Genomic DNA, 13,114 nt, shown 5'->3' on the forward strand with positions numbered 1-13,114 from the left:
AGTAAGCTTAAGAACATGTTATTACGTTGTGCGCAAATGTACAACGACTGTAGTCGATTTGAAGGCGACAAGACATCGCGCAAAGCGCTAAAAAATCGCGGCTTTTTGGTTCAAAATGCTTGAATTTAGATTTAGAGCGAGACGTCACACATTATAATCACAGATAAATTATATGTACATTTCTTGATATGTTGGCATTAACCAAATGGTCAGGACTCAGGGAGGGTTAACTCATGCAGCAGCTCAAGGGTAAAATACGTGAAAATTTTGCACAAAAAACGTACAATGCATTTTTTTTGACTTGCCGATCTGTTTGCTATATAGAATGGACATATTGCAAAAACTGTATAAATAACGGGAAAAAAAACAAAAATTGCATTAACCAAATTTGGTTGACAAAATGTGAATCGGTATGTTTTATAGGTTGGAAAACGCCGTTGTACTAATTTTCGCTTATATATTTTTAAGACGGAATACATATGATGGATAAGTTTGTCAAACTTTCATTTGAAAGAGCCACAGTACCGAGGGCGACTTATTCAGTAAAGAGGGCGACCGTCTGAAAATACGCCTGGAACGGGCGAGGCGCGAAGACAATTTCCATTTTAGTCTTTAAAACAGGTTAAAATTGGAGTTTGGTGGGGTCATAGATCCGTCCTGGAAAGAGCTGTTTGTTACAACCAAACATGTGTAGAATTGCATTGATTTATATTTTAAGAAAAATGCGGGCCGGATTAAATGGCTTGGAGGGCCGTACTTTTCCCAATTCTGATCTTGGGCTTTCAAACGTCGACAGCAAAAAGGCCGATGCCAGACCGACGGTCCCCGATTGTCCCAAACCCTCTCTACCTACAGTTTCAGGCGTTATTTAGGCCTTAATCCATAGATTTAGGACGTATTCCGGCAGATTTAGGTCTTATGTAGACGATTTTGATCTTATTCTGAACTGAATATTACTGCGTGTTTTGCTTTATTATGTCGTTGGTCTAAATCAGGTGTCGGCAACCTACGGCCCACAGGCCATATCCGGCCCGCCAATGTAATTCATCCGGCCCGCCGCCTCCTTGACAAATTATAGACACGAGTCCATTTTAAATACTCTGTGCTTATTTTAACTACGTAAGTGCGAAAAAATTTAACGCTTCGCGGGAATTATCTTTCTACGTCCGCTTTGTTTACGTTTTGATGCTGTCTTTTGAATAGATCAGCGCTTCTTTCCGTTGCGCCGTGGAAGGCAGCCAAGTGCGTCGCGAACAAACGGAAAACGTATTAAAAAAAAGACATATAAAGTTAAGAAACATTGAACTAGATTCTATTAAAGTTATCGCGTTTCTTCAAAGTAGTTTTATTGCACTTTTCGTTAGTAGTATGGATGACGAAGTGTGAACTCGAATTTTAAACCAAACAAACGCTTTTTTCTCTCGCTTTGCGCGAACACTTTACTGCCTTCTTAACTGCAAAGCAAGATTCACAGTTGTCCAATATTTTCTAACCACACTCTTAGTTAACATTTTGTGCGGCCCGCAGAGATTCTAAGTTTGGTTTTGGCCCGCGACAAGAAAAAGGTTGCCGACCCCTGGTCTAAATACTATAGTTTTATATATTTTTCTGCTTTAGGTATTGCTGCTTTTTAGGTCTTATTGTGTGTTCCCATGCTAACCGGTTCGTTGATCTTATACAATTTCGTGAGACGGTTCTATAAAACCGGGCAAATTTTAACCAAATTAAAATATAAACAAGGTTATAGTCTTTTCTTGTCCTTCACCATTATTGAAAATATTTCCAGAAGACGTGGAATTACGGAAGTAGAAACATTTTCACAAATCCTAAAAATTGTCGCAAACTGTAGACACCAAACACTACGCAGCGATTTAATTCAGTATTATTATTTTCCATTACAAAAACATTTCAAAATTTGAGTCACTGACCCTTGGAAAATAACTTTTTGTTGTATTTTTACTTGGTTTATTATATCCATGAAACAGTATTACATGAAATGCAACAGTTTAAAAAAACGAGCAATATAGGTTTATCGATTTGGTGGGCTCTGTTCAGTGTCCACCATACAGGTTTAACAATATTGAATCTAAAACCTTTTTGGCCAAGCAATAACTATAATAGCATTTTACTGTTTCTGTGTACCACCTGATTTAAAAAATTTTTACTCATTTTTTAATTACTGTCTAATTTACTTGTTTTACGAGGCCTATGAACGCAGGTTACCAAATCCCTCACCCAGTTTTGTCCACAAATTTCAGATTTGTTATAGATCGTTTAATATGGTGGAAAATAATGTCTAATAAAAATAACTTAGAGAGCCTTACATTTGCGATTTCCTATAATCCTAAACTCTGCACAAAACCTGAAAGGTGTTAACAAACTTTCTGAAAACGTTATATTCGTTGATATAAGTAATAAATTTTATTTTTAAAAGATTAACCATAAATAAACATAATTTATCGATTTTTTATTGCAACATATCTCATTAAATAGAGCTATCCTATATATCTTTCTGGCCTAAAAATCAAAGTCACATCTTTGTAATCTGTCTCTCCGTTATTTTCGCTTGGCCTGCAATATCACTTACATACTACGCACATATTTGAATTAGTTTAATACAAGAAAAAAAATATTATAAGATTATTACTTAAACAGGGTACTTTCGTCATTTATATTTCAATAAACAAACTTCCAACAAAACGTTTTCATTCGCATTATCCACTCGGTCAATAAAGATACGGTCACGGTGTGCTCAAAGTCGTGAGTTCGAACTGTTTGTCTTGCAAGAAAATCCCCTTAAATATGCCCCATTTACTATTCGTGATATTTAGCTAATGGAAGACTTCTAGTGTTTCAATTCAGTTGATAAACACACGTATAATATGTGTGAAAGTATTCGCACTATAAATAAAGTTCTTGATGAGACAAGTTCTGTTATTGTTCAATGAAACATATGTACACACATATGTGTGTTAACAACTAAGATCTAGCCTTTCTGAAGCTGCTTTTTGATCAACGATTACGGCTTATGTATCATTAGTAATCGGAGATTGTGAGTTCAAACCTCACTGAGAAAAAAAAAACTAGCCTGCTCTGCTTGCATCATTGATGGACAGATTCAGTGAGTCTGCAATGGCTTTCAGTGTAATAATGTAGTATTCACAAAACCAGGTTAGGTAATAAAAATATTTACTTTTTTATACAATATGAACCTCATGGATTGACATGAATTTTCCAAAAAAAGTTTATGTTTTACCAATGTTCTCTATTGTCATTGAGCATCTTCACCGATCTTTGATAACTCTGTGGTAACGTAACAGAGCTTTGATAACACGTCACAATCAGAATGTTATCCGAGTTCGAGAAGCGAACATAAGCCCACGCCATCTGTGTAACGTAACAGTTCATTAAACAATGACACTTATTATTTCAAGGCAAATTTTGATTCTTACCTCTGTGCCGTTAGATTTAACTTTTTCACTCCCTAAAATTGCGACCTTGGTCATTGTTGGATTGATGACGTCACAATACACAAGCACTTTTACTCGCTGGTTAAATGTTTGGACTAGATTGCTTTTTGTTAAATCGAGAAACGGACCTGCAATTATAGTTGGTTGTTAGTTATAAAATATGTACATTTTTGTGAAAATCAAGCAATCCATAAACAATTTCCAATTCAATTTTATTTTTTGTGACGTCATTCCTGGTCAAAAAAATAAAATCCACGGCATAAAACAGTTAATCATTAAAACGCCTGTTGTTTTCCAGTGAATTAGTGCGCAAATATGCAGCTGTAACCCAGTCTAATCGTGCGAAGTGCAAAAAATGCGTTTATTTGGGGTTGACGGAACTTTTAATATAAAAGTATACGTGTCACATTAGGCACGTAAATGACATTCACATATTGCTCGAAATATTGGCATTTATAGTGTAATGGTCTGATGACCCTGAATATGTCGCTTGAAAAGACGTTTTCAACATAACTCGCCATTCCAGCAAATTGGTCGTTGTCCAATCCACTTTAGATTAGGGGTGTTCAACACGCGGCACCTATCAAAAAATGGCACGCAAGTCCCCCAAATACTAAAATTGTTGTTAAGCAAATTGTCAAAAAATGCTAAATTTGAACAATCTCGGCAATCACGACAACCAACAATTTCGACAAAGAGGACATTTGGGCATTTTTGAGCGTCCTCGGAGGCTCATTTCTTCGCCTCGTTTTACTTAGACGAGCCACCTCGCACAAAAACGTTGAACGCGCGGGACAATACGCTTCGCATGCTGAATATAGCAAGCGATATGAACACATTCTGTAATGAAGTTTTTCTGCCGCTAGATAGGAGTAAATAGCTGTAAAGAACTGAAACAATCACAATTTTGTTGTTTTGTCCCCCAATTAGAGGCGCCTAAGGGGTGCATACTATTTTACGCCATGTCTAAAAATTTAGAAGTTCTACGATGTCTACTTTTGTATAAAGCTTCGGACAAAAATCGGTTAAAACATACCAAGCAACTCATAGCAAACCATAGCAAACCAAAAACAAACTAGATCGCAGAGAAGTGGTTACGAAAACGTGACGTCAGGAGAAGCATGACGTCAGGACCTCCACAACAACAAGAAACTGCCTACGAATCTATCTGACTCAGCACTAGTGACGTATCCGACCGAGACTAAGCTTTTATCCCATTCAGCGAGTCTAACACAAATAAAAATACTTTGTAGTAAAAAACAATTGGAGAATCACTGTGTTATTTATTTCCGGGAATTTCCGTTGTTAACACCGTTATTAAAATCGTCGACGGAATTTGTGAATAGCGATTGCTTGATTGTATAATAAAGTGGGCGCAGCATAACTCAACTTTTAAATAACTAAACAACCAAATACTTTCCTATACTTACCCACCACCACAAACAAAAAGTTGAAGTATTTATCTCTTATACTTACTAGTTAACTTACCACCACAAACAAAAATGAGGGACAGGCTTAAACCAGGAGCCTTCCCTCCCATTATGGTATTGGATTCCTCTCACTCGTTGGAATTAGGTTGTCCGGTTATATATTACTTAGTCTTACACCATAAACAAAAAGGTAAAAGTGTAAACCTTCTGCCGATGCGCAGTTAAAAAAAAAGACCACTACTGACATGCGTAGTTTTAATCGGACACTACCACTGTGGCGGCGTCTTTGGGCTCAGGTCATTACTAACCTTGTTTTGATATTTGCGGCCTCTTCTTGGCCAATGGTAGTATTAATCAAGACACAACCCTTACTTTTAATTACACTGTATCAGTTAAGTTCAGCTTTAGCATTGGAAGATAAAAAATTTAAAAAAAAACTTACTTATATTTTTTTCGTTATTCAGTTAGCTAAAAAATTGAAAAAAATGCACTTCATTTTGCAACAAACTGGAGGTAACTGTATGTCGAGAGTTTATACTAGTCTTGGCCTGAATCAAATCACAATTTACCAAACGCATTGAAAAAAATAAAACAGGGAATGTTTTATATTGCTACACTTTCGACCAACAAACGAAAGTTTTATCACACAATTTATAATTTTAGTATAACATTCAGCAAATACATTAGAACCAGCTAACTACACTCGACTTGTGGCTTTTGAGCGCAGCAAATGCTCCCGTTAAGAGCTTCACTTTTTGGTAATGTATTTGGCAACTCGGTTAAGTGTAAACTGTCACTTGTTTATTGCTGTAAGTATTGAAATAGGTAATGTGTTACAGTCAGCACAAATAAAATTTAATACTGTATAAAATTAACTGCTAAAAAAATCCGCGAGGAATTTTTTTTCAAAAATTTAAAAAATTAAAAAAAAAAACGAAAAATGTTTGAAGTCCATTTGTGGCTTTATTTTAAGTGTTAGGGGGCTGAAACTTTACCATGTTGTTTCTACGCCCAAGGTACATCTATACATCAAGTTTAACCCAAATCGGAGAAGGTCGAATTTTAAAAAATGCCAAAAATCGCGTTTTTTCCGATAATTTTAAAAAAAAATGCTCATTTTCTCGCGAAATATAACGAATTGGACTATAAGAGTGTCGCCATTTGATTCATATTATCCTAACGCATCTTCTGTAAAACTTTCAGCCAAATCGGAGCAGGTCCAAAAAAATTCGAAAAAAATCCCTGGTATATGCACGTCGAAATTCGACAATTTTCCTCATTTAGCCCTATGTTATATAATAGGGAATACCGATTATACGAATTGCGCTATAACAAATAGTACAAGCTTTATAACAAAACAGACAAATATCGTACCTAAATATATTTGTAATAGTTCTGACCTGTTATTTACAAGTCAGCTTGTTTTGGAACTTGTTTTTTTTTTTAAATCCAACTGCAAATGAACTATGTATAATCACCAGAAGTCTTTTAACCACCAATCTTCAGGATCCACAAACGCTACTGTTTTTGAGAAAATCACTTCAGAATGAATGAATGATAATTCGCGGTTTCTCCAACGTCGTTTGGACAAACTGTCAAAATATTTCGGTTCGCCAAAAAACATTTTTCGTGACTATAAATTCTGTTTTAAGGAGTTTTCTGTAGCTATGTTTTTATAATTTAAGTTTATTACATTTTTTTCGAAGATAGTCGTTTTTTAACTTTGGTTGGTAGAGTTATTATTCGTAGGCGGATGTAGCCTAAAGAGTTGACGTGCAGAAAAAAAAGTGAATTTATGAAACGATCGTTTTTTGTGATTTCTACTCGGATGTTGTAGGAACAAACACAAACAACAACATTCATTCAACCTGCAAACAACCAACCAATCAACCTTGGTTACATTTAACTTACGAGCAGTCTTCATTCCAGGCATAAACCAACATAAAGTTGCTTAACTTCCTAGATCGAAAAAAAGGATTTAAACCTCAAATCTTAAAGAACACCTCTCTATTCCTGACATTTTGTTTTAAGTAAACCTCGATTAAACTTTCATTTGTGGTTGGCGACGAAGAGCTTTTTTTTCTGAATTCTCACTGTCTGGTTCCTCTTACTAAGAAACAAAGCTCTTCGTCGCCAACCAACAAACGAAAGTTTAATCGAGGTTTACTTAAAACAAAATGTGAATTTTAAAAGTGTCTCCTTTAACCCATCTGACAAGAAGTCCTTGAGCGTCTTGGGCTCGTCCGATCTTGGAAGTTCAACAACTTTCAGCTTGGTTTGTACATGGAAGGGTAATTGGAGAAAGATTGCTTATAAGTTAAATGTGATTAAGGTTGCTGCTTGGTTGCAGGTTGAATATGAATGTTGTTTGGAAGGTTGTTGTTTGTTACTACAACATCCATAAAATGATGGTTTTCAGTTTCTTTTTTAGCAGGTCCACAGTCTATGCTTGACTACTATAGGGTACTACAAACATCGCGCCTACTACTGATAACACAACAGAAAACTCCACTAATCAAATTAAAAAACGACTATCTTCGAAAAAAATAACTTAAATTAAACAAAATACTTTTTTATAGTAACGAAGAATGTTTTTTTTTTTTTTGCGAACCGAAATATTTGGCAGTTGTCCAAACGCAATTGGAGTAACCGCAAATTATCATTCATTCATTCTGAAGTCATTTTCACAAAAACAGTAGCGTTTGTGGATTCTGAAAATTGGTGCTTAAAATACTTCTGGTGAATATACATAGTTCATTTGCAGTTGGATTTGAAAAAAAACAATTTCCAAAACAAGATGACTTGCAAACAACAGGTCAGAACTATTACAAATATGTTTAGGTACGAGATTTGTCTGTTTTATTATAAAGCTTGTACTATTTGTTATAGCGCAATTCGCATTATCAGTATTCCATATTACATGACATAGGGCTAAATGGGCAAAATTGGCGAATTTCGACGTGCATATACCAGCGATTTTTTTCGAATTTTTTTCGACCTGCTCCGATTTGGCTAAAAATTTTACAGAAGATGCGTTAGGATAATATTAATCAAATAAAGACAATCTTATAGTCCAATTCTATATATTTCGCGAGAAAATGGAGATTTTTTATACAGATTATCCGAAAAAACGCGATTTTTGGCATTTTAAAAAATTCGACCTTCTCCGATTTGGGTTAAACTTGTTGTATAGATGTGCCTAGGGTGTAGAAACAACATGGTAAAGTTTCATCCCCCTAACACTTTAAATAAAGCCAAAAATAGACTTTGAAGTTTTTTTCGTTTTTTTTTTAATTTTTCGAATTTTTGAAAAAAAATTCCCCGGGGATTTTTTTCTCAGCAGATAATTTTATGCAGTATTACATTTTATTTGATCTGACTGTATCAGATTTCCTATGTGTAGTTAACCGACGAAGCTTGGAAGCAATTGAGCATCAAGTGACAGTTTCTACTTAATCGACTTGCCAAATACTGTCCCATCCAGTGAAGCTCTTAACGGGAGCATTTGCTGCGCCCAAAAGCCACAAGTCGGGTGTAGTTAGCTGGTTCTAATGTATTTGCTGAACGTTAAACTAAAATTATAAATTGTGTGATAAAACTTTCGTTTGTTGGTCGAAAGTGTAGCAATAATTAATTAAAATATTCCCTGTTTTATTTTTTTCAATGCGTTTGGTAAATTGTGATTGATTTGAAGTAAACAATCTGCTAAATTCAGGCCAACTATTACAAAATCTCGACATGCAGTTACCTCTAGTTTATTGCAAAACCAAGTGCGTTTTTTTTTTCTAGCTAACGGAATAACGAAAAATATATAAAGTAACTTTTTTTTAATTTTTTTTCTCCCAATGCTGAACTTAAATGAAACAATGTAAGTAAAGGCAAGGGTTGTGGCTCGATTAAAACCATTCGCCAAGAAGAGGTCGGAAATATTAAAACTAGGTTAGTAATGACCTGCGAATCTCAGTAGTGGTCTCACCCAAGCCCCTATTTTTGTTTGTGGTTGTAGGTTAAGTAGTAAGTATAAGAGGTAAATATTTCAACTTTTTGTTTGTGGTGTTGCGTAAGTATAGGAAAGTATTTGGTTGCTTAGTTATTTAAAATTTTAGATATGCTGCGCCCACTTTCAAATACAATCAACCAATCGCTATTCACAAATACGGTCGACGATTTTAATAACGGTGTTAACAACGGAAATTACCCGGAAATAAATAACACAATGAGCTCCAATTGTTTTTTACTACAAAGTATTTTTATTTGTGTTAGACTCGCTGAATGGGATAAATGCTTAGTCACGTTTACGTCAGTTGTGCTGAATCAGATAAAATCGTAGGCACTTTCTTCTTGTTGTGGAGGTCCTGATGTCATGCTTTCTCCTGACGTCACGTTTTCGTAATCACTTCTCTGCGATCTAGTTCTTTTTTGGTTTCCTATGGTTTGCTTGGTGTGTTTCAACCGATTTTTGTCCGAAGCTTTATAGAAAAAGTAGGCATCGCAGAACTTCCAAATTGTTAGACATGGCGTAAAATGGTATGGAGGTGCGTATTTGAGGTTTAGAAGTCCACACCCCTAGGCGCCTCTAATTGGGGGACCAAAAATAAAATTGTGATGTTGTTGTTTTAGTTCTTTACAGCTATCTACTCCTATCTAGAAGTATAAAAACTTCAATACAGAATGAGTTCATATGGCTTACTATATTCAGCTCGCGAACCGACATAGCGGCTGCTGGCATCATGCTGCGCTTTATTGTCCCATGCGTTCAAAGTTTTTGTGCGAGGTGGCTTGTCTAAGTAAACCTAGGCGCGTGCGCCTTGTCTTTCAGAAAGAGACTTCTCTTAGTAACAAAGCTTATTGCTACACAACATATTTTATCGCAGCAAATTTAAATGCGAATTCTGGAGGTAATGTACATCTTGTAGCACCTGTTGTAATTGTTCCTCCAACCAAACATATCAACACCAGGCCTTGACCAATAAAATTGTACAAGGGCCGCAGCAAGCAAAAAAATTTATATGCATTTTTACGTTACTACAACGCTACGTCATAACATAGCTTCATACAAAAAACAAATCTTAAGAACACTGCGTTATTTATTATATATATGTTTCGATCATTCCCCAAATACCTCGCCGTATTTGATCCCCTTTCACATCTAAGCCATAGGTCAAGTGGGAGAAATTTTCGGCCCATATCTGTTTTTGCTTGCAGAAACAAGTTAAGGAAACTATAGAATAGAACATGCAACGAATATATTAAACAACGAATGAAGTGAAATTAATATTACAAAATATACAACAACCGCACCCCCGTCTATTTTTTTTTTGAAATTCCTTTAGTTGTTTATCATTTGATATACCTAAAATGTCAACCTAATTACATAAACCCGAAAAAATAACTGCTTTGAGTTCCAGCGGTCGTCAGAAAACTAAAGACGCCAAGACACTACTAATACAATTCGTCATACGACAATATGTTGTTTAAATTAATGTATTCCTAATAGGATAACTATTTGTCTGGAAACTAGTTGTAGGTCAAGTTTTCCAATTTTTAAAGTTAAAAAATTATCGCCCTGCCAAAGAGTTAGTAAAAGCATAAGTATAAGCGCGACACGCGAATAAACTGAAAATCCATATAAAATAGTGAAAAACAAACTAAGGTGATACAAACATGCAATAAATCAATAACAAAAGACGTATAGTCACAAGATTATTAACAATCGCCGATGTAAACAGACAAACAAATAGGGCAATTAAATTTATTAGCAACCCCTGTTTGTCATTGGAAATAATCGTACACGTAATCAACTGAAGCAATGCCACCAAATTGATACATTTTTAATTAGCTAAACAATTAACGTAGCCAGCTGCTGTTTTATACGGTTACTGATGCGTTCCAACACTTTTGAATAGTTTAAAGTGAAATAAAATTGAGAGAAATGAATTAGTTTGTGTCGCTTTACTTGTGTGCCGCGAAACTTTTTAGTTTTTTAAATTTGGTATTCTTTGTAAAATTGGTAATATTAAAACAACTTTATATTGCTTTATCGTGTAATAAGCAATTATCAAGTTAAGATAATTAGGTTTGTAAAAAGTGTGCCTGCCGAGAATTTGTGTTTAATTTTAGTTAGTGTACCGCAAGATAAAGTTTGTGAACAAATAAGTTAACTGATATGAATTCCACCTTTTAAAAGTATGTCGGTTGTTGTGAAATGCTAACAAACAATGCCTAAAACCAATTGAAATAGTAGTTATTTCAATTAAAAATTTAAACATGTGAAAGGATGCATAATCCTTTTCGTTTCGAGTGCTAAATCACAGTATTAAACTACAATTGAAATGATCCGTTTGGGTCACAGCTTAAGAATCACTTGTTTAAATTTTGTGTTTGGGAAGCAAATTGCCCTTGCTACCAGACTGGATCTTTTTAAATACCACCTGACATGATGTGTGTATTGGTGACAGCTGGAGATCTGGTTTTAAACCTGTTTCGGGATCGATGTAGTCCGCATATTTCACCTCCCTTAGCACTGCGTAACCGACGCGTTTCATAGCTTTCTGTGAGTAAAAGGAGAGCGCTGAAGCGACCAAATATTCACAGCTCCTCAGTTTGGCAACTTCGACACGCAGAACCTCGATGAAGTTGATCATTCCGCGGGAACGGAAAGCTGATTTGACGCACCCCATTCCAATGTACATATAGCGCGTGGTGTTCAAATCGACAAACACGTCGCCTAATATGACTTTCCTCGAACGAAGTTCCACTGTATTTCGCCCAACGCTGTCAATTGTAAAGTGGGTGTCTCTTTTTCTCACGTCGTGTATTGTATTTAATTCAACCAGAATAAGTTCACCAGTTGCTTTTACGAAGGTCCCCAACGAAGCATTGTGCTTTACGCGTTCCTTGGCTGCCCTGACATCATAGTCTCCTATGTCTTCTTTTGTTACTTTGAATATTTGCCTCCCGGGATGCTGATAACTGTAGCTGCTTGCGATCAGTTCGTTTACTTTGGGCAAATCGCTTTCGTCCAAAAGTCTACATATCAGACCCGGCAAAACTTCTACTCCATTCTTTAAAGTTATTTCTTGCATTGTTTTGTTTAAACTTTAATCCGTTATTCAATTGTTTTGGTTATTTAAAAAATAACAATTTGACCTTTTTAATGTATATCAAACACGTAAAGGCACTATGAAGGTGTATCGGCTTAAATAATTTATATCTACTTCAATCTTTATAAAGCGATACAGTTTTGACCGGTAGGTTTGCTATAACAGCGTCCCACACTTGCAAGGTAAAAACATTGCTATAGGACAGGGATTCCCAACCTTTTTACGATCTCGTACCACTTGGACGCTCTGAAGTGTGACGAGTACCACTTCTTGCAGAACAACTAATTTGATCGAATCATATTTTCATCTATTTTTAGCTTAAAACTTGCATTATTCAACGCTATTTACTTAAGCTATAAATTATATATACATCTAGACTAGGAGAAGCTGCAATCCGCAAAGAAGTAAACTGCTAAAAACTTTAGCCCAAAATATCCCAAGGTGCATTAGTACTGAGTAACACTAACTTTTCCTAGGCTACCCACAGAAAATTTTCTCTTGGCCACAAGATAGCCCGGTTTGCGTACTTCTGACTTGCCAATATCGTTTTAGCTGTTGTTGGACTTGTGATTGCATTACATCGGTCCGACTTGCCTTTGTCAAGTAAATATTTACAAACCAGCTGCTGTGTTTTAATCACGATATTTAAAGGTCAACATTGTCTGCTGAACTCTACAGCAGCTGTGAATTTCGGTCGAAAAACAGGGTTTGTTTCGGTCTTTGACGCGGATTTTTTTTTTGTCCCACAATTTGTCCAGGCATCTTAAGCCCACTGTCGGCCAGTGAATCTAGGAAAAGGGCCTTAACCTTTAACCAATTGCAACAGAAGGTTTTTCCGTTGATTAATCAAGGGGTAGGTGCCGGAAACTTTCAAAAAACTTCCAGCGAAAATATCTTGTCTGTAAGACGTCATCATGACGTCATCCATATTAGTTATTAACTTCAAAGGTTAAAGTGCTTCTAAACGCCCGAGAGTGGCCTGATGTTAAAAAAATATAAGCCTACTATGTATCACATACATGTCTATTGGACCGAAACGGTTAAACGAATTGATGATGACAAAAAGGCTTCGTTAACAAAATAATGCTATATGACACGTCAACATGGCAAT

At 35.7% G+C, this 13,114-nt stretch overlaps 1 protein-coding gene across 1 annotated transcript; it reads right to left on the reverse strand.

The window, feature by feature from the left end:
* Positions 1-11,268: 11,268 nt before the first annotated feature.
* On the reverse strand, positions 11,269-11,985 carry LOC146145354 (uncharacterized). The gene has a single exon (XM_083390538.1). The coding sequence runs from the start codon at positions 11,983-11,985 to the stop codon at positions 11,269-11,271; it is 717 nt and encodes a 238-aa protein (XP_083246664.1).
* Between the last annotated feature and the right edge of the window lie 1,129 nt (positions 11,986-13,114).

The sequence above is a fragment of the Ascidiella aspersa genome, chromosome 5 (genome assembly GCF_963924565.1).
Source record: "Ascidiella aspersa chromosome 5, kaAscAspe10.2, whole genome shotgun sequence".
Lineage (NCBI taxonomy): Eukaryota > Metazoa > Chordata > Ascidiacea > Phlebobranchia > Ascidiidae > Ascidiella > Ascidiella aspersa.